Source organism: Poecilia mexicana, unplaced genomic scaffold, assembly GCF_051168715.1.
Source record: "Poecilia mexicana isolate PSO_F unplaced genomic scaffold, ASM5116871v1 scaffold_19, whole genome shotgun sequence".
NCBI classification, from domain to species: domain Eukaryota; kingdom Metazoa; phylum Chordata; class Actinopteri; order Cyprinodontiformes; family Poeciliidae; genus Poecilia; species Poecilia mexicana.
This window is the reverse complement of record NW_028263388.1, coordinates 10,878,842-10,900,023: the sequence shown is the minus strand read 5'-3', so window position 1 is coordinate 10,900,023 and position 21,182 is coordinate 10,878,842. Positions and strand designations below refer to the sequence as shown.

The window sequence follows — 21,182 nt, the reverse complement described above, 5'->3', positions numbered from 1 at the left end:
CCACCTAACTATGATGAAGGCTGGTCTATAATGAGACATAGAAAGTCTGATGCAGCTGTGACCTGTCATTTGGAAGTTATTTCACATTCATGTTTCATGCTGTATAGTCAAAGTTTGGGACTTAGCCACGCCCACATGCTTTGACATAGAAAAATTCCTACGATAACTTTTCATCTTTAATGTCTCAAGTCTCTGCTGACTGAGTTTGAAGTCTCTATCTCAAAAGCTGCAGGAGGAGATAGATCAGATGCGATGTCTATGAAAAAGAGGAAATGGCTGATTTTGATCCAAAATGGCCGACTTCCTGTTGGGTTTGCACCATGGCTCCAAGAGACTTTTTTGTAGGTCCTGACATGATACACATGTGTACCAAGTTTCATAATTCTAGGTTAAAGCATGGCTTGGGGCTGATCATTTAAAAATTTCTAGGGGGCGCTGTAGAGAAATTAGGCCACGCCCATCAACGACTGTTATGGATTCCTGTTCGGGGATGGATAAGGATGCATCCTAGTGAGTTTGGTGCAGCTGGGCTGAACGATGTGGAATCTAGAGCCAAACGTATGGCGGCGGCGTTACCTCTGCTTCGCCGCGGTCCCACGGCCACGCCCTCTACAGAAGACTCTTGGCGCTTTAAAGCAAGTGAGACTAACATGTTATCTGTCATCCAACACAGAATCATGTTGATTAGGTGCAGTGAGCCAGAAAGGCAGCTTTCCATGGAAAAAAAAGCACTTCCTGTTCTGAGGGGGCGGGGCTTAGATGACGTCAGACTATGACAACATAGGATCGTAGGGGACCCTACCAGGATCACTCATGTCAAGTTTGGTGCAGCTGGCCTCAAAATTGTGGAATCCACAGCCAAACGTAAGGACACGGCGTTTAGGGTCACTTCGCCACGCCGCCACGCCCACCTGCTGGATTCAAATGAGCTTGGCTTGGAATCCTCAACACACCAACATGTTTTCTGTCTGTGGACACAGTTTCACCTCGATTAGGTCAAAGGGGTCAGATAGCGACCGTTCAGCGTAAAAAATGACACTTCCTGTTCTCAGGGGGCGTGGCCTAAGTGACGTCATCATTTGACCGTTGGGTATTGTAGAGCATCCCATGATGATCAATCACTGAAAGTTTGGTGCTTCTATGAGTTTTTTTCAAAGAGTTATAACAGTTTGATGTTTCATGGCGAATCGGTGACCTTTGACCCCCGGAAAGACCCCTTCAGCAAGCCCGAAAACGCAAACCTACGATAACTTTGGATCGGCCATGCCTTTTGAACGATCTGACCGAGTTTCAAGCCGATCGATCGAAATCCCTAGGACAAGTTCGATCAAATGCGAACCCTGCAAACGCCCAAAATCGGGTCAAAATCGGAACTGCCCTCTACAGAAGACTCTTGGCGCTTTAAAGCAAGTGAGACTAACATGTTATCTGTCATCCAACACAGAATCATGTTGATTAGGTGCAGTGAGCCAGAAAGGCAGCTTTCCATGGAAAAAAAAGCACTTCCTGTTCTGAGGGGGCGGGGCTTAGATGACGTCAGACTATGACAACATAGGATCGTAGGGGACCCTACCAGGATCACTCATGTCAAGTTTGGTGCAGCTGGCCTCAAAATTGTGGAATCCACAGCCAAACGTAAGGACACGGCGTTTAGGGTCACTTCGCCACGCCGCCACGCCCACCTGCTGGATTCAAATGAGCTTGGCTTGGAATCCTCAACACACCAACATGTTTTCTGTCTGTGGACACAGTTTCACCTCGATTAGGTCAAAGGGGTCAGATAGCGACCGTTCAGCGTAAAAAATGACACTTCCTGTTCTCAGGGGGCGTGGCCTAAGTGACGTCATCATTTGACCGTTGGGTATTGTAGAGCATCCCATGATGATCAATCACTGAAAGTTTGGTGCTTCTATGAGTTTTTTTCAAAGAGTTATAACAGTTTGATGTTTCATGGCGAATCGGTGACCTTTGACCCCCGGAAAGACCCCTTCAGCAAGCCCGAAAACGCAAACCTACGATAACTTTGGATCGGCCATGCCTTTTGAACGATCTGACCGAGTTTCAAGCCGATCGATCGAAATCCCTAGGACAAGTTCGATCAAATGCGAACCCTGCAAACGCCCAAAATCGGGTCAAAATCGGAACTTCAATCCAAAATGGCCGACAATCTGTGATACTTGCACTATGACATTAATTGTAAATTCAGAGTGTCTTGGGGAGCTCTACAAGTGTACCAAGTTTCAAGTCTCTACGATAAAGTAAGTGAATAGGAAAGGGTCCTTTGAAAGTTGCTAGGTGGCGCCCTTGAGCCGTTTCTTTAGCGATTTTTGCAACCACCATAAAATACGAAATTTTTCACCGGGCTCTATGCCCCCGCCACGTTTGGTGAGTTTTTGAATATGATAAAGCCCCCAAAAAGCCCCCCAAAGTGGGTGGCAGAATAATAATAATAAGAAACAGTACGAACAGTACGAAAACAATAGGCTCTCGCAGCGCTTAGCTGCTCGGGCCTAATAAGAAACAGTACAGGAACAATAGGCTCTCGCAGCGCTTAGCTGCTCGGGCCTAATAAGAAACAGCAAGGTTTCAATAGGCTCTCGCAGCGCTTAGCTGCTCGGGCCTAACAAGCGCCGCTCAAGCCTATAGCCACCGTGGATGTTCCAGCACCGCCTCCCGCCGGCCACCGCCGACGCTCGCGCGCCGTCCTCCATGCGATCCGCTTCGATGTCTTCGGCAGCGTTCACTGGCCATGCACCCAAAATCTGGAGCAGATTGGGCCATGTGGCAAGGAGATACAGCTCTTTGATTAACCTAGGGGGCGCAGTGGAGTCAAATTGCAATTAAACTGTATTGGCCTCCTCAGAGGTTCACAAGTGTCACTCATAAAAAGTCTGGTGCAAATAGGATGATGCGTTTGTGAATAAGAGACGATCGTATGCATATGGCGAGGGACAGCCATTTTGCCACTCCCCCACGGGTCTGTAGGCATTGACAGAGTTCATCATCATCTCATTTTATGTCAGTCTGCACAGGGTTGGAATCCATGACACACCAACATGTTTTAGAGTGTAAAAGTAAGACATACAGTAGAAAAAAAAATGACTTCCTGTCGGAAGTGGGCGGGGCTAAGGTGATGTCATCAATCGACCACCTAACTGTGATGAGGTCAGGTCTATAATGAGACATAGAAAGTCTGATGCAGCTGTGACCTGGCATTTGGAAATTATTTGACATTCATGATTTATGGCGAATAGTAAAAGTTTGGGACGATCCATATAGCGAGGGACAGCCATTTTTCCATGCCCCCACAGGTCAGTAGGCATTGACAGAGTTCATCTTCATGTCATTGTATGTCAGTCTGCAAAGGCTGAAACCCATATGAATTAGAGAGTAAAAGTCAGACATACAGTAGAAAAAACAGGTGACTTCCTGTCGGAAGTGGGCGGGGCTAAGGTGATGTCATCAATCGACCACCTAACTATGATGAAGGCTGGTCTATAATGAGACATAGAAAGTCTGATGCAGCTGTGACCTGTCATTTGGAAGTTATTTCACATTCATGTTTCATGCTGTATAGTCAAAGTTTGGGACTTAGCCACGCCCACATGCTTTGACATAGAAAAATTCCTACGATAACTTTTCATCTTTAATGTCTCAAGTCTCTGCTGACTGAGTTTGAAGTCTCTATCTCAAAAGCTGCAGGAGGAGATAGATCAGATGCGATGTCTATGAAAAAGAGGAAATGGCTGATTTTGATCCAAAATGGCCGACTTCCTGTTGGGTTTGCACCATGGCTCCAAGAGACTTTTTTGTAGGTCCTGACATGATACACATGTGTACCAAGTTTCATAATTCTAGGTTAAAGCATGGCTTGGGGCTGATCATTTAAAAATTTCTAGGGGGCGCTGTAGAGAAATTAGGCCACGCCCATCAACGACTGTTATGGATTCCTGTTCGGGGATGGATAAGGATGCATCCTAGTGAGTTTGGTGCAGCTGGGCTGAACGATGTGGAATCTAGAGCCAAACGTATGGCGGCGGCGTTACCTCTGCTTCGCCGCGGTCCCACGGCCACGCCCTCTACAGAAGACTCTTGGCGCTTTAAAGCAAGTGAGACTAACATGTTATCTGTCATCCAACACAGAATCATGTTGATTAGGTGCAGTGAGCCAGAAAGGCAGCTTTCCATGGAAAAAAAAGCACTTCCTGTTCTGAGGGGGCGGGGCTTAGATGACGTCAGACTATGACAACATAGGATCGTAGGGGACCCTACCAGGATCACTCATGTCAAGTTTGGTGCAGCTGGCCTCAAAATTGTGGAATCCACAGCCAAACGTAAGGACACGGCGTTTAGGGTCACTTCGCCACGCCGCCACGCCCACCTGCTGGATTCAAATGAGCTTGGCTTGGAATCCTCAACACACCAACATGTTTTCTGTCTGTGGACACAGTTTCACCTCGATTAGGTCAAAGGGGTCAGATAGCGACCGTTCAGCGTAAAAAATGACACTTCCTGTTCTCAGGGGGCGTGGCCTAAGTGACGTCATCATTTGACCGTTGGGTATTGTAGAGCATCCCATGATGATCAATCACTGAAAGTTTGGTGCTTCTATGAGTTTTTTTCAAAGAGTTATAACAGTTTGATGTTTCATGGCGAATCGGTGACCTTTGACCCCCGGAAAGACCCCTTCAGCAAGCCCGAAAACGCAAACCTACGATAACTTTGGATCGGCCATGCCTTTTGAACGATCTGACCGAGTTTCAAGCCGATCGATCGAAATCCCTAGGACAAGTTCGATCAAATGCGAACCCTGCAAACGCCCAAAATCGGGTCAAAATCGGAACTTCAATCCAAAATGGCCGACAATCTGTGATACTTGCACTATGACATTAATTGTAAATTCAGAGTGTCTTGGGGAGCTCTACAAGTGTACCAAGTTTCAAGTCTCTACGATAAAGTAAGTGAATAGGAAAGGGTCCTTTGAAAGTTGCTAGGTGGCGCCCTTGAGCCGTTTCTTTAGCGATTTTTGCAACCACCATAAAATACGAAATTTTTCACCGGGCTCTATGCCCCCGCCACGTTTGGTGAGTTTTTGAATATGATAAAGCCCCCAAAAAGCCCCCCAAAGTGGGTGGCAGAATAATAATAATAAGAAACAGTACGAAAACAATAGGCTCTCGCAGCGCTTAGCTGCTCGGGCCTAATAATAATTTACAGCACAGTTTCAATAGGCTCTCGCAGCGCTTAGCTGCTCGGGCCTAATAATAATAATAATAATAAGAAACAGCGCGATTACAATAGGCCTTCGCAGCGCTTAGCTGCTCGGGCCTAATTAAAGCTCCGCGGAGCCTCAAGCGGCCCTCGCAGCTAGCGCTGCTCCGGCCTATAGCCACCGCGGGGGTACCAGCACCGCCACCCGCCCGCCACCGCCGACGCTCGCGCGCCCTCATCCACGCTATCCGCTTTTACGGCTTCGGCAGAGCTCCCTGGCAATGAACCAAAAATCTGGAGCACATCGGGCCATGTAGAGAGGAGATACAGCTGTTTGATTAACCTAGGGGGCGCAGTGGAGTCAAATCACAATTAAACTCTATTGGGCTCCTTAGAGGTTCACAAGTGTCACTCATACAATGTCTGGTGCAAATCGGATGATGCGTTTGTGAATACGAGACGAACGTATGCATATTACGAGGGACAGCCATTTTGCCACGCCCCCACGGGTCAGTAGAGTACATCATCAATGAGTTCATCATCAATAAGTTCATCATCATTTCATTTTATGTCAGTCTGCACAGGATTAAACCCATATGAATTAGACTGTAAGACATACATTTGAAAAAACATGTTACTTCCTTTCGGAAGTGGGCGGGGCAAAGGTGACGTCATCAGTCGACCACCTAACTGTGATGAGGGCTTATCTATAATGAGACATAGAAAGTGTGATGCAGCTCTGACCTGGCATTTGGAAGTTATTTCACATTCATGTTTCATGGTGTATAGTCAAAGTTTGGGACTTAGCCACGCCCACACGGGTCAGTAGAGTTCATCACGGCAGAGTTCATCATCATTTAATTTCATGTCAGTCAGCACAGGATGAAACCCATAAGAATTAGAGAGAAAAAGTCAGACATACAGTAGAAAAAACAGGTGACTTCCTGTCGGAAGTGGGCGGGGCTAAGGTGACGTCATCAATCGACCACCTAACTGTGATGATTGCTGATCTATAATGAGACACAGAAAGTCTGATGCAGCTGTGACCTGGCATTTGGAAGTTATTTCACATTCATGTTTCATGGTGTATAGTCAAAGTTTGGGACTTAGCCACGCCCCCACGGGTCAGTCGAGTTCATCATGGGAGAGTTCATCATCATATCATGTCATGTCAGCCTACACCAGATGAAACCCATATGACTTAGAGAGTAAAAGTAAGACATACAATAGAAAAAACAGGTGACTTCCTGTCGGAAGTGGGCGGGGTTAAGGTGATGTCATCAACTGACCATCTCAATGTGATGAGGGGTGGTCTGTAGTCAGATATAGGAAGTCTGATGCAGCTGTGACCTTCTATGTGGAAGTTATTGCATCTTGATGTTTCATGGCGAATAGTCAAAGTTTGGGACTTAGCCACGCCCACATGCTTTGACATAGAAAAATTCCTACGATAACTTTTCATGTTTAATGTCTCAAGTCTCTGCTGACTGAGTTTGAAGTCTCTATCTCAAAAGCTGCAGGAGGAGATAGATCAGATGCGATGTCTATGAAAAAGAGGAAATGGCTGATTTTGATCCAAAATGGCCGACTTCCTGTTGGGTTTGCACCATGGCTCCAAGAGACTTTTTTGTAGGTCCTGACATGATACACATGTGTACCAAGTTTCATAATTCTAGGTTAAAGCATGGCTTGGGGCTGATCATTTAAAAATTTCTAGGGGGCGCTGTAGAGAAATTAGGCCACGCCCATCAACGACTGTTATGGATTCCTGTTCGGGGATGAATAAGGATGCATCCTAGTGAGTTTGGTGCAGCTGGGCTGAACGATGTGGAATCTAGAGCCAAACGTATGGCGGCGGCGTTACCTCTGCTTCGCCGCAGTCCCACGGCCACGCCCTCTACAGAAGACTCTTGGCGCTTTAAAGCAAGTGAGACTAACATGTTATCTGTCATCCAACACAGAATCATGTTGATTAGGTGCAGTGAGCCAGAAAGGCAGCTTTCCATGGAAAAAAAAGCACTTCCTGTTCTGAGGGGGCGGGGCTTAGATGACGTCAGACTGTGACAACATAGGATCGTAGGGGACCCTACCAGGATCACTCATGTCAAGTTTGGTGCAGCTGGGCTCAAAATTGTGGAATCCACAGCCAAACGTAAGGACACGGCGTTAAGGGTCACTTCGCCACGCCGCCACGCCCACCTGCTGGATTCAAATGAGCTTGGCTTGGAATCCTCAACACACCAACATGTTTTCTGTCTGTGGACACAGTTTCACCTCGATTAGGTCAAAGGGGTCAGATAGCGACCGTTCAGCGTAAAAAATGACACTTCCTGTTCTCAGGGGGCGTGGCCTAAGTGACGTCATCATTTGACCGTTGGGTATTGTAGAGCATCCCATGATGATCAATCACTGAAAGTTTGGTGCTTCTATGAGTTTTTTTCAAAGAGTTATAACAGTTTGATGTTTCATGGCGAATCGGTGACCTTTGACCCCCGGAAAGACCCCTTCAGCAAGCCCGAAAACGCAAACCTACGATAACTTTGGATCGGCCATGCCTTATGAACGATTTGACCGAGTTTGAAGCCGATAGATCGTAATCCCTAGGACAAGTTAGATAAAATGCGAACCCTGCGAACGGCTAAAATCAGGTCAAAATCGGAACTTCAATCCAAAATGGCCGACATTCTGTGATACTTGCACTATGACATTAATTGTAAATTCTGAGTGTCTTGGGCAGCTCTACAAGTCTACCAAGTTTCAAGTCTCTGCGATGAAGCAAGTGAATAGGAAAGGGTCTTTTGAAAGTTGCTAGGTGGCGCCCTTGAGCCGTTTCTTGTGCGATTTTTCTGAGGACCTTAAAATACGTAATTTTCACGCGGACTTGACGCGTCCGCCAAGTTTGGTGAGTTTTTGAATATGCTAAAGCCCCCTAAAAGCCAATTTATTTGGCGGAAGCATAATAATAATAATAATAATTAAAGCTCCGCGGAGCCTCAAGCGGCCCTCGCAGCCAAGCGCCGCTCAAGCCTATAGCCACCGCGTATGTTCCAGCACCGCCTCCCGCCGGCCACCGCCGACGTTCGCGCTCCGTCCTCCACGCGATCCACTTCGATGCCTTCGGCAGCGTTCCCTGGCGATGCACCCAAAATCTGGAGCAGATCGGGCCATGTGGGAAGGAGATACAGCTGTTTGATTAACCTAGGGGGCGCAGTTGAGTCAAATTGCAATTAAACTGTATTGGGCTCTTTAGAGGTTCACAAGTGTCACTCATAAAAAGTCTGGTGCAAATCGGATGATGCATTTGTGAATAAGAGACGATCGTATTCATATGGCGAGGGACAGCCATTTTTGCCACACCCACACGGGTCAGTCGAGTTCATCATGGGAGAGTTCATCATCATATCATGTCATGTCAGCCTACACCGGATGAAACCCATATGACTTAGAGAGTAAAAGTAAGACATACAATAGAAAAAACAGGTGACTTCCTGTCGGAAGTGGGCGGGGTTAAGGTGATGTCATCAACTGACCATCTCAATGTGATGAGGGGTGGTCTGTAGTCAGATATAGGAAGTCTGATGCAGCTGTGACCTTCTATGTGGAAGTTATTGCATCTTGATGTTTCATGGCGAATAGTCAAAGTTTGGGACTTAGCCACGCCCACATGCTTTGACATAGAAAAATTCCTACGATAACTTTTCATCTTTAATGTCTCAAGTCTCTGCTGACTGAGTTTGAAGTCTCTATCTCAAAAGCTGCAGGAGGAGATAGATCAGATGCGATGTCTATGAAAAAGAGGAAATGGCTGATTTTGATCCAAAATGGCCGACTTCCTGTTGGGTTTGCACCATGGCTCCAAGAGACTTTTTTGTAGGTCCTGACATGATACACATGTGTACCAAGTTTCATAATTCTAGGTTAAAGCATGGCTTGGGGCTGATCATTTAAAAATTTCTAGGGGGCGCTGTAGAGAAATTAGGCCACGCCCATCAACGACTGTTATGGATTCCTGTTCGGGGATGGATAAGGATGCATCCTAGTGAGTTTGGTGCAGCTGGGCCGAACGATGTGGAATCTAGAGCCAAACGTATGGCGGCGGCGTTACCTCTGCTTCGCCGCGGTCCCACGGCCACGCCCTCTACAGAAGAGTCTTGGCGCTTTAAAGCAAGTGAGACTAACATGTTATCTGTCATCCAACACAGAATCATGTTGATTAGGTGCAGTGAGCCAGAAAGGCAGCTTTCCATGGAAAAAAAAGCACTTCCTGTTCTGAGGGGGCGGGGCTTAGATGACGTCAGACTATGACAACATAGGATCGTAGGGGACCCTACCAGGATCACTCATGTCAAGTTTGGTGCAGCTGGCCTCAAAATTGTGGAATCCACAGCCAAACGTAAGGACACGGCGTTTAGGGTCACTTCGCCACGCCGCCACGCCCACCTGCTGGATTCAAATGAGCTTGGCTTGGAATCCTCAACACACCAACATGTTTTCTGTCTGTGGACACAGTTTCACCTCGATTAGGTCAAAGGGGTCAGATAGCGACCGTTCAGCGTAAAAAATGACACTTCCTGTTCTCAGGGGGCGTGGCCTAAGTGACGTCATCATTTGACCGTTGGGTATTGTAGAGCATCCCATGATGATCAATCACTGAAAGTTTGGTGCTTCTATGAGTTTTTTTCAAAGAGTTATAACAGTTTGATGTTTCATGGCGAATCGGTGACCTTTGACCCCCGGAAAGACCCCTTCAGCAAGCCCGAAAACGCAAACCTACGATAACTTTGGATCGGCCATGCCTTTTGAACGATCTGACCGAGTTTCAAGCCGATCGATCGAAATCCCTAGGACAAGTTCGATCAAATGCGAACCCTGTAAACGCCCAAAATCGGGTCAAAATCGGAACTTTAATCCAAAATGGCCGACAATCTGTGATACTTGCACTATGACATTAATTGTAAATTCAGAGTGTTTTGGGGAGCTCTACAAGTGTACCAAGTTTCAAGTCTCTACGATAAAGTAAGTGAATAGGAAAGGGTCTTTTGAAAGTTGCTAGGTGGCGCCCTTGAGCCGTTTCTTTTGCGATTTTTGCAACCACCATAAAATACAAAATTTTTCACCGGGCTCTATGCCCCCGCCACGTTTGGTGAGTTTTTGAATATGATAAAGCCCCCAAAAAGCCCCCCAAAGAAGGTGGCAGAAAAATAATAATAATAAACAGCAAGGTTTCAATAGGCTCTCGCAGCGATAGCTGCTCGGGCCTAATAAGAAACAGTACAGGAACAATAGGCTCTCGCAGCGCTTAGCTGCTCGGGCCTAATAAACAGCAAGGTTTCAATAGGCTCTCGCAGCGCTTAGCTGCTCGGGCCTAAAAAGAAAAAATATTACATAATTAACAGACCTATTCTACCTCACATTCAGTGCTGACCTTACTAAACACCGGACTTTACAACAAATGCGTTGCGTGATAGATATCTAACTTATGGGTCCACTCACTGTACTTACAGCCGACGTAGCGAAATAACTTCTAATGTCTGTCCTTTTCTTTTTTGGTGGCGACATGGTCTCAGAGACTCAGAAGGAGACGCGTGTGCCCAGCTAGCCGCCGCCTTTTGCAGCTAATCAAAGAACGTCCGACGATTCAACTGACTCCCCCTCCCCCCATCCCCCCGACAGCACCGTTCCGACACGGTCTCGGAGGCTCATAATAAATGTCAAACTAAGAAGCTTCCGTTCCGCGCACCGCCTGTTGCTGCTAATCAAAGATCGTAGATCCACGTTCTTTGAGCCAATATGGCAAAATTGGTCGGGACTTTTTCATATCCCGTGAATATTGGTCGGGACATGTCCCTACCGTCCCTACCCAAACCTACGCCCATGGTCGTAACAGGGCTCAGATTAGAAGGGACGAAATCGATAAAGAACAATTCAAGATTCCCGTCGTGCCTCGATATTTCTTCGTCTTTGTGTTTTGGTGTGAACACAAAAAACAAAATAATTGCAGAAAAACAGCTACCTTTCCGATAACTGCTGAAGAAATTATTCAGATTTGTTATTTTAAGCCAATCATCTGAAAATTCTTTGAGCTTATTCTCGTGTATTTCCTGGTTAAGTTATATTTTCTCCTCCCTGTTGGAGGAAAACACTTTAATCCCACAAGTCCGTGGTTTTCTATTAAAGAATTCCCCGATAGCAGGCGCTCAACGTCAGCGTCCCGCTGCTGAGCTTTTCATCATTTCCTGCCTGCGAGCGCCTTTGAACGCACAAGTCAGACCGCTCGGATGTGTGTTTGTGGCAGGTGCGCCGCTAAAAAAAAAAAAAAAAAAAAAAAAACGCCACTCAGACGTGACCAGCGTCACGTGCTCGACGTCGTTTTGTCCTGTTAGCACAGAACTTCCCCTTCACCTTCGTTCTGACCTGTTTGCAGAAATGTCTTTGAAGCGCGCTTCGTTTTTGTTCATTTTTCCTTCCTTCTCTGCTGCATAAAATGTGGCTACAAACAGTTTCTACCTCTACAAATGTTAAGTATGTGAGAGTTTCACATGTTTTTTGTTTTTTTTAAGAAAGAAGCAGCCTGACGGTTGAGCGGTACGGACAGAGCAGACGATAAAAATAAACCACTAAAATAGTGTTTGCTAGGAGAAAGGAAGACCTGATTATACAATGGCAGTTATGTGCTTTTTAAAAAGTGTGTACAATGAAATATGTTAAAAGTATTTAGCTCCCTTGCATCTAATGCTCCAATAAATGTTTCTTTTTTTTCTTTTTTCTTTTTTTTTTAGCAAGAAAAGACAACATTTACAACAACCGTGGGAGAAAAAAAACCCACTTAGAGGCTGCAAAATCACAAAAAAACATAATGAATGAAAAAGAAAAAGACCAAAGAGAAATTCAAAGCAAATAAAGAGAACTGGAAAAAGTTATTCTGCCCGAAAAACAACGTGTTGCTGTAACTGCAGGTGGCTCCACAAGCAGTGTTCATTTTTATTTAGTTTTAACCTTTTGGCTAAAATGTCATTTAGTTTTTGCCATAATTTAGTCACCAGAATTGTCTTAGTTGTAGTCGACTAATTATATTAACAGAATTTTGTCGACTAAAGTATCTGTAAATATTTTTCCCGTCAATTTTGCTTGAATTATCGACACAAAATGTATCACGTTTCCACCAGTTTTGGCACAAAGTCATTGTTTGAATATGCAACATGTAGAAAAACAGATTAGACTTCTTTCAAACATCTTTATTTTTCTGACCAGTTAGTCTGCTCTGCATTGTCCATAACAAATCGTATGTTGCGTTCTTTATTAACAAAAATGTCACTGGAAATCAAAAATGAACACAAAACACGCAACAGTTAACTCCTTAAAAATAAATTTGGTTAATTACTACTGCGTTAATGATCATTTAGACGCAACGTCCAAGACAATCAAGCCACAACGTTCTGCAAAAAGCACAACGGAAATCAATCGTAACATAATGTTCCACCGTTCTGTGGGACACCAACCGGTCCACCCGACACACTGCTTTGCAGACTCCAAGATCACGTTCGGGAGCAGACACCCGCTCGGCTTCACCCACCTGAGGGTTGTCCATGTACCACAGCAGGTTGCCCTGCTCCGTGTCCAGGATGAAGTACCGGCGCAGGAACCTGCCGCTGTTCTCGATCTCCTCGATGTCCAGGAAGCCGCAGATGCGATTCTGTCGGTCCACGTACGGCATCGCGACCCCGGCCAGCTCGGCCCGCCCTGGGGCATCACAGGAACTCTAGGGGAAGAGGGCGGAGGAACAGATCGGGAGTTCAGTCGCGGTCACCCTGCTCAGAACGTCAGGCCAGGTTGGGCAGAACGTTCACTCCCCGACCTTCCTCACAGCTCGCTGCCGCAGGTGATTCTCCTCTCGCTGGTTAGGTTTCTATTTTACTTTGACTGTAACTGTCACTGTAGATTGATGACCTTAAATTGTGGCTTTTGCTGCTTCACTATGCTCAACTTGACGTAAAAAAAAAAGACAGGTTACAAAAAACTAGGGCTAATCTGGCTAATCTTGATGAATCAATTATTGAAATAATCATCAACTAATATATTAATCTTTAACTATATAGTATACGGACTCAATAAAAGGTCATTTGCTGAAAGAACAACATACTCAGAGCATTAGTTAAGCCAAGGCTTCACAAAACAAATACATTTTGCATTTAATATTTAAGAAAAAAATCTTTGTCTGTAAATATGTTCTAACCCAAAACTCTCCAAATATCATAGTTTTTAGCTTCACTTTCACAATCCAATTATTAACTGAAGCAATAATCAACAGCTGAGATCGGCACTGGTTTGATGCAGCAAGGAAATTGAGCTTTTCTCATGTTGACGTTAGAAGTTTTATTTCAGCCGCAGGTGTATATGATAAAGCAGCATCCACTGAAGAAATGATACTGTAATTTTTAATTTCTTTTTTATCATTATTATTATTATTATTATTATTATTTGTTAATTTGTATCTTTTTATGTATTTCTAAAATCGTCAAAAAAAAGCTTACGTGGTTCAATGAAAAATCTGCAGAACATGCCAGTTCCTTTTATCCAATTAATCGATTAATTGCCAGAATAATCGCAAACTAAGATAATCATTAGTTGTAGCCCAACTGAAAACATCCATGAAAATCCTACTGACCCCTTGAAAGTCACCCGGCTTGCACTGGTCACATTTACAGTTACTCTATGAGTCGTTCCCGGTTACAGTAGATTTTCGATTCCAGCAGATGAGTTACGGTACCCCGGCTGTCGTGGTAACGCAGTGATGGATTCCTGGGGTGCGGGGGGCGGGGCAGGGTGGCTCCGCCATTTATCCAAAGCTTATCGATCACGTCTGTAAGTTGGGTCAACACAACACCGCCTTACTCAGATTCGCATACGCCAGCGTAGATAAGCCTCGCTAACTGCTTCTGAAGGAAAGCATCATAGGCAGACGAGATGACGATTGCGTTGTCTGGGCAACGTATAAACAATCCTCCCAAACACACACCCAATCTGGTTTGGTATAGTTAAAGCAAACAGACCATAGCTACTAGGAGATTCGACTCAATGGGGTGGGCATTTATCAAAACTGTGCTGGTAGTTACGTCTCCACGAAGTTTGATATTGTGAAGAAGTCCATGTCAGATAGCTAAACTGATGTATTGTACACGTTTATCACAGGGGGATGAAATGTTTCAAGCTCTTTTATTTCTTGTTATTTTGACGATTATGAATGAATGACAGAAAGTGAAAAGTCCAAACTGAACATCTCAGAAAACAAATGCAGCAGCATCTCCGTTATCTGCAGGCCAGAGTTGTATTCACATTAAAAGGCTTTGACTGATTTATCCCCTTAAAAATCCTTTACTTCCTTCTCAGAGTTTCTCTTTTTTGTTTGTTTGTTTGTTTGTTTGTTTGTTTGTTTTTTTTTAACAGGCGAGAGGCTGAACTTAGCGCGAGTGAATACTTCACAATAATTCCATCAGTTTCTGTCAGCTTTTACTTTGCAAAAGTCTTTGTCTCCACATTTTGAAAACACCAGAATGTATTTTGGGTCAAAAATGCCGGCAAATAATTAACATTATGCTTTTTTTTGGTCCATCTTCCACCTCCTCCTCTCCTCCCCCTTTTTTTTTTTTCAAACGATCTGTTTCATCAGCAGCTGCAGAGACGGTCACTTAAACAATCAAACTTCCTGAACGATTAAAGACTTGTTTTAGTATCACGGCAACTGTTGAGTCAGCTAGACTTCTGATTCCAGCGGACGAGCTGGACTTTAAAAATGTGAACACACGCACAGACTTTTTGCTGATTAGAGGACGTTATTTTGATTAAAAACATTTAAATCAGTCAAACAAAATGTAATGCTTCATTCCTAACAAGTTTTTTTGTTTTTTTTGGCAAATGGAGATCCTCATTTGTCTTGTCCAGTTCTTGATCAATCGGACTTGATCAAGAACTGGTCAAGATTGTTCATTCTTACAGATCCCAATCTGTAGGAATGAAGTCCTTCAATCTTCCTGTAGATATCAGCTGCTGTCATCTGGGTTTCAGTCCAGTTTTTATCCCTGACCACTCTCTGAGGAATGTTTGTTTGCTAAGCCATTTATCTCTGAAAACAATTCAGGAATTAAAAAAAAGGCTCCTAAACTCAAGAGATGAACAATCCTGTACACGTTGGAATGGCATTTGGTCTGGGCTTTGACTGGGCCACCCTAAAGCATGGATATACTTTGATCTAAGCCGTTACTCTGTAGCTCTGGCTGTCTGTTTAGAGTCCTTCTTTTCATCTCCCAATCAGCTCTGACCAGCTTCCCCACAGCATGCTGATGTCACCACCATGTTTCAGAGTTGGGATGCTATGCAAAGTATTTGATTACCTCAGATCTATGTGTGCATAGAGTAAAAAGTTAAATGTTGGTCTCATTTGACACCTTCTTTCATATTCTTGCCGTGTCCCCTATTGTTTGTCTTTCTTCTTGTCAGATTTTCTTAGCTTTCCTGTCAGCAAAATTCCCCCGCGCCCCAGTTGGGGATTTCTGCAGCTCCTCCAGAGTCACCATGTTCCAACTTTTCTATTAAACCGAATAAAAGTCCCCAAGGGACACCCATTGTGACAGATTGCTGGAGATCTGTGAATCTGTCATATCTTTGGGGTTTTCCACACATTTTGAAATCTAAAGAAATGAGATCTGGCCCTACACTTAAATCTAACCAACACATTTGGACCTCATACGCCACATCTGCTTTAGGGTTTCAGAGCCCACAGATCATCTGAAAGAATAAAAATCAGGATATTTAGTCGTTTTTCCCTTCATGAGCGCACTCCTGTTTTCCTCCTCTGAGGAGATCCCAGCGGCTCCCATCCTGCTGTAATCACACAGTAAAAAAAAAAAAAAAAACTCCGTTTTGGTGGATATAAATTGGGATCAGCTGATGCGGCTCTCTGTCTGCCATCACTGCGGTATAAATCAGTTTAATCATCACTAACAACAATCTGCCCAAATCCCTCCCTGTGGATCAAGCTGCTGTCAGTCAGAGAGGCCTGACACATCGGGCCGTTTCCCCCCCACTACCACCAGTAAACCGACTCTCCTACGGCCCCGAAACCCGTCCGAGTATTCATCCCGGCGGGTTCTGGTTCTGCGCACAACCGCCGCGAGGCCAGCGGGACCAGTTGCGAGCGAGGTTTACTTACATAGTTCGGCTCAGTCCGAGTCCAGTGTGGAAGCTGTCCGGGTAAAAAAAAAAAACGTCAAGCTACACGTAGAAGAAACACCAACGACTTCCAGTTTAAACGGTTAAAATAAAGGTCTCCTTTCCACAGCGCCGCCACTTCCGGATAGGCTTCATCGTAAAATGCCTGAACTGATTATTATTTTCTTTTCATATATTTTATGTGTTTCATCCCGTAAACATTGAGTGTCAGGAGGTAATGTTATATGTATCCACTGCACCCCAATTTTATTTACCGTCAGCAAAAATCAGAACTTTGAATTTTTGTTAGCACCTTCACTTCTGCTCCAAACATCACAGCTGGTCTCAATCTGGAAAGCTTCTCTTTTCTGTCACATATCGCTCCCAACAATCTCCGTCCACTTCTACTTGCTTATGCTCTCTTTTTCACACCTTTTATGCTCTGCAAGTTCTTCAAATGGACTCATACACCTAGAGTCCCTCTAATCTTTCAAGCTTTACTAATCTTAAAGTCTCTGTTTGATTCTCACTCATTGATTCTGTCTGACATCAGCTAATTTCTCCTCTCTCCACATTTCTCAGTACAGACAACAGAAATCCCAGATGTGACCACAACCCCACTACATCTGGAACTCCTCTGTCTCTTTCACAGCACACCTTACCACTGTCTCACTGTTCTGAAATGTTCCACACCGCTCCCCATTTCCTCATATGATGCCGCTGTTTCACCATCCAGACTATTTCCTTCTGCAAATATCACCTTGCTCTGAGATGTCTTCATGACCTCATTTGTGAACCAGTCCATCACCAATGGAGACGATCAGTGGCTAAAAGCAGATTTCTGGTAAAATCTACAAAACTTACCTCACACATCTCTGCTGTCTTGCTGTCCCAGCTCCTACTGTGTGCTGTCCTAACATACTTCCTCAAACAGTGTGACAGTTCCTCTCCTGGCACTGTGTCACCCGCTTTCTCTTTATCCAGTTTTTCAGCAACTCTCTCTGACCTTTTCTAAACTTCTCCATCTATACTGTCAAAGCAAAGATCCTATCTGTACTGGTCTTCCGGGCTGTTGGCTGCCGCTAAATGATTTTTGAAATGAACAACTTTTTCCCATGTGTTCATAAAGTTTATTCCTCTTTAGTCCCTACAGCCTCAGCTGTAATAATAATCCAAGCAGCGTGCATCTAGTGGAGATCACTGCTACCACACACCTCAACAACGTCCTTCTGTCTTTGTAAATTACAAAAATGCAGCTAGATTTTTAAAAAAAGAAAGAAAAAAGTGAAAACATCATTTTACAAAATCAATGTAAAAAATGTGAAAGAAATCTGCAGCTTTTATTTTGAAGGAAGAATGTTTGCAGCAGCTTCCTGACGATGTGAACTTGGCACTGTTCTCGCACTGCAATGACTGTGGGAAATGTAGTCTTTCAGGAAACAGAACACTCCATTCGTTCTTTCAGTTTAACTCAGCCTCATCCATAGAACCGAACCAGTTTTTTTTTTTTTTTTTTTTTTTACACTCGAAGTCAACCCTGAGCAGACCTCCTACTGAGTATGGATGACTGATTAATTTTGAATCGCTGCACCCCTCCCACCACACACGCGCGCGCACGTACACACACACACACACACACACACACACACACACACACACACACACACACACACACACACACACACACAGAAACAAACACGCGCATCGTCACATTTCACCGGTTGGAACTGAAACTGAGTATGAGAAGGAAACAGCATCTGGTTTTACGCTTCAAACAAAACTAGGGGACTTCCCGCAGGTCCATGTAGCCTGAAGTGTGTGTGTGTGTGTGTGTGTGTGTGTGTGTGTGTGTGTGTGTGTGTGTGTGTGTGTGTGGATGCCTGCTGTTGCAGAATGCTGGCCCGCTGGAATTTCCTTGTGTGTATGAGCTCTTACATTTTTATTACAGTAAGGAGGAGGAGAAACTAAAAGAAAAACAAAAACAGGACAGAGCAGGGTAAACAGACAGACTGGTTGAGAATCTCTCCATCACTTCCTGCTCACTCTCCCAAGTTTGTGTTCTGACCTCTGATTGGATTAAAATAAAAAAAACTGGCAGTGTACTCTCTTCTGATGCGTTGTGTTGATTGAAATGTTTTAAAAAAAAATTTGTAGTTTTAATATTCTGCTTTTTCACATAAGTTTCTATGCTGGGATGCATCATGACATGCTGAAGAGCTGTCAGTGCAGAAATCACTGCAGTGAGATGTTGACGAGGCAGCAACAGACCGCGTGAACATCCCGACATCTAGTGGTGAAAAATAAAAATTACAGTCTTTCATTTTGCTCTTTGTCATCGTCAAAAAACTACTAAATTAAACAGTTGTAGATTTTTGTTTCCGAACAGAAAACTATTTTGAAAACTTCTTAACTTTTATGAGTTTTTATCTGCAAAAGCATTAACTTTGAACTGAAAGCCAGCATGTCCAGTGTTGGGAAAACTTTTTAAAATAAATACAGATTGAAAAAGAAATAGAGACCTATTGAGTATACGTGGGTGTAGAAGTTCTCTGACAGAACCTGGTGTTGGACGCGAAGAGCTTTCCAAGTCAGAACAAGAATAAAAACGCACTCTGAAATAAACTGAGAGCTTTTACAAGTTTCATCAGCGGTGATGTCACCCGTGAAAACTTACATGATTTTGTCAGAAACCTGCCAGCAGCACAATTTCCACACGGAGGTCTTGCTAAGACATGGTTAGAGTGTTCTGCCATAATCCACACGTGACAAAACAAATGCATGACTCATTTTCAGCTTAGCACAAGTTATCCCAAGGTTCCTGATAGACGAATATTTTTTTTGCTGAGGAACTACGAGACCTAGGGTTTCCTTCACCTTAATCGTAGGCCATTCAGGGAGAAGATGGGCACTTTTTCTTCTTTTAATTTAACTGTCAGCTGTCCTCTGTCTGTCTCAATCCAAGCAAGAAGATCCTTCTTTTTTTCTAGTTTCTTCCATTCTCTCTAACAAGCAAATATCAACTTCTGAACCAAAAACCTGACCCATTCCTGTCTCTTCTGTCACTGGAGTTGATCTGAGGGTGTTGACTCTTTTTCTTCTCCATCTACTGTTTAAAAGTGTTGACCGTTTCTCCTACCAACATTTCAACGTTCCGATGCTTGGCAAGCAACAAACCAACCAACCAACCAACCAACCAACCAATATTTTGATTGTTGGAGGAAATTACTCTAGATTGACTTTTTGAGCCCACTCTTGATCCAGGGCAGACTTCTGAGATATTCTGTAGATTTCAGGATATTTTACTTTACTTGCACCACAAAGAACTCATGTTTGTTTTAATTGTTGTTGTTTTTTCAGCAGTCCCAAACAATCAGAAGAGGTATTGGTCAGAGAAAATATGCAGTCTTTTATTGTCCGTTGTAGATTTTCAGTCTTTCTTGGATGGGTTTCATAGACAGACATGACTTCTTGGCTGTCCTTCATGTCCAAAAATGTTCACCTCAACATATGTGCAAACGCATTTACATCTTCGGAACCCTTTTTGGATAAACTCCTTTTGAGGAATTGTATTTTTTTTTAATAGCAAAGCTCGTGAACTACGATTTATGAATCATTCAGACGGAAAACAAGGCAGGAAAAAAGTCTTATCTTGACATTAAAATCAGTGAGAGATAGGTTTATATGCAGACGATGCTGTTTTGTTCTTACGTCTCAAGGTCAGAAGCACACTCAACCAGAAGCCCGTGTCCTCTCTGAACCATCTTCTCTGCAGAGTTGTTTGTTTTGAAAAGTCGTGTGGCTTCTCTTCTCTTTATCTCTGCCAGATATCATCTGCTGAATGTCAAAGACCTAATTGTTTTTACAGAAGGCTCTGCCATTGCTGACAGCAGCCACTGCGTTGGCTCATTCTTTTAAGCTGTGTGATGCCGAGGCACTCCAGGTGCTACCACAAAGCTTTGCCAGGATCCCAACAAACAGGCCCCTGCTCAGGGAGCTTTTGGCAATGCAGTGAAAAACTCAGATCTGTTTCTTATTGTGAGGATGATGAACCCCCTCATGGTACAGTAACATTGGTCTGATGGCTGGCAGGACGGCTGATGCTGGCACGAAAGCGGGGTGCCGCATGCCAGCCTGAGTCCTCTGCCAGGCTTATCCCTCTGCGGGTCGCGGTTGCATCTGATTTTAAGGTTGAAACATCAAAGTTTGTTGCCAGGATGACCCGACTGCCCCAAAGAAACAGACGGCCACGGAAGGGTGCATGTCAGCAAACACTCGGATGGATGTAGGACCCAAGGTAGGGTGGCAAAGATCAGACATAAACAGAGATGTTGTTTTTCAATCTGGATTTGAAACACGGAGGGACACTAACAGTGACAGAATGGACCATGTCAAATGGCGGAAGAATTACAAAAAGATTGCAGATTATGTTTGGAAATCTTTAGAGAGGAAGCCTCTGTACTCTAAAGGGAGTGTGGCAGCGTGACTTAGACTTATCAAATCTATTAACAATCAAAATAAATCACAGGATTGCTTGAACTATGTTCTTCAGACGGATCTAACCAAATTAGAGATGCTGGGACATGAGGCAAAGCAAAATCCATCCACACATCCTGTTTGATTGCAGCGTCACAGAGGGAGAGAACCTGTTTTCACCATTAAGTGGGTGAGCGGGGGGTTGATTGAAAGGGCTCCTTTGGTGTGATATGTCAACCTTGAAGCTTGGCAGAAAAAAAGAAAAGAAAATGAAAACACCTAATGACTGCTGT

The 21,182-nt window shown here is 44.2% G+C and overlaps 1 protein-coding gene across 3 annotated transcripts in view; it reads right to left on the bottom strand.

Moving 5' to 3' along the window:
• plekha1b (pleckstrin homology domain containing A1b) overlaps positions 1-17,336 on the bottom strand; it is a 75,255-nt gene extending 57,919 nt beyond the window's left edge. For 2 of the 3 annotated variants that reach the window (XM_088016359.1, XM_088016360.1), the window contains exons 1-2: positions 17,281-17,336; positions 12,785-12,970 (exon numbers count right to left, since the gene is read on the bottom strand). In XM_088016359.1, coding sequence (XP_087872485.1) covers positions 12,785-12,970; positions 17,281-17,289 — 195 coding nt within the window. In that variant the 5' untranslated portion in view covers positions 17,290-17,336. Of the gene's footprint in view, positions 1-12,784; positions 12,971-16,417; positions 17,197-17,280 lie in introns of those variants that run through there. The other variant, XM_014989498.2, reaches the window with a different exon arrangement.
• Positions 17,337-21,182: the final 3,846 nt, after the last annotated feature.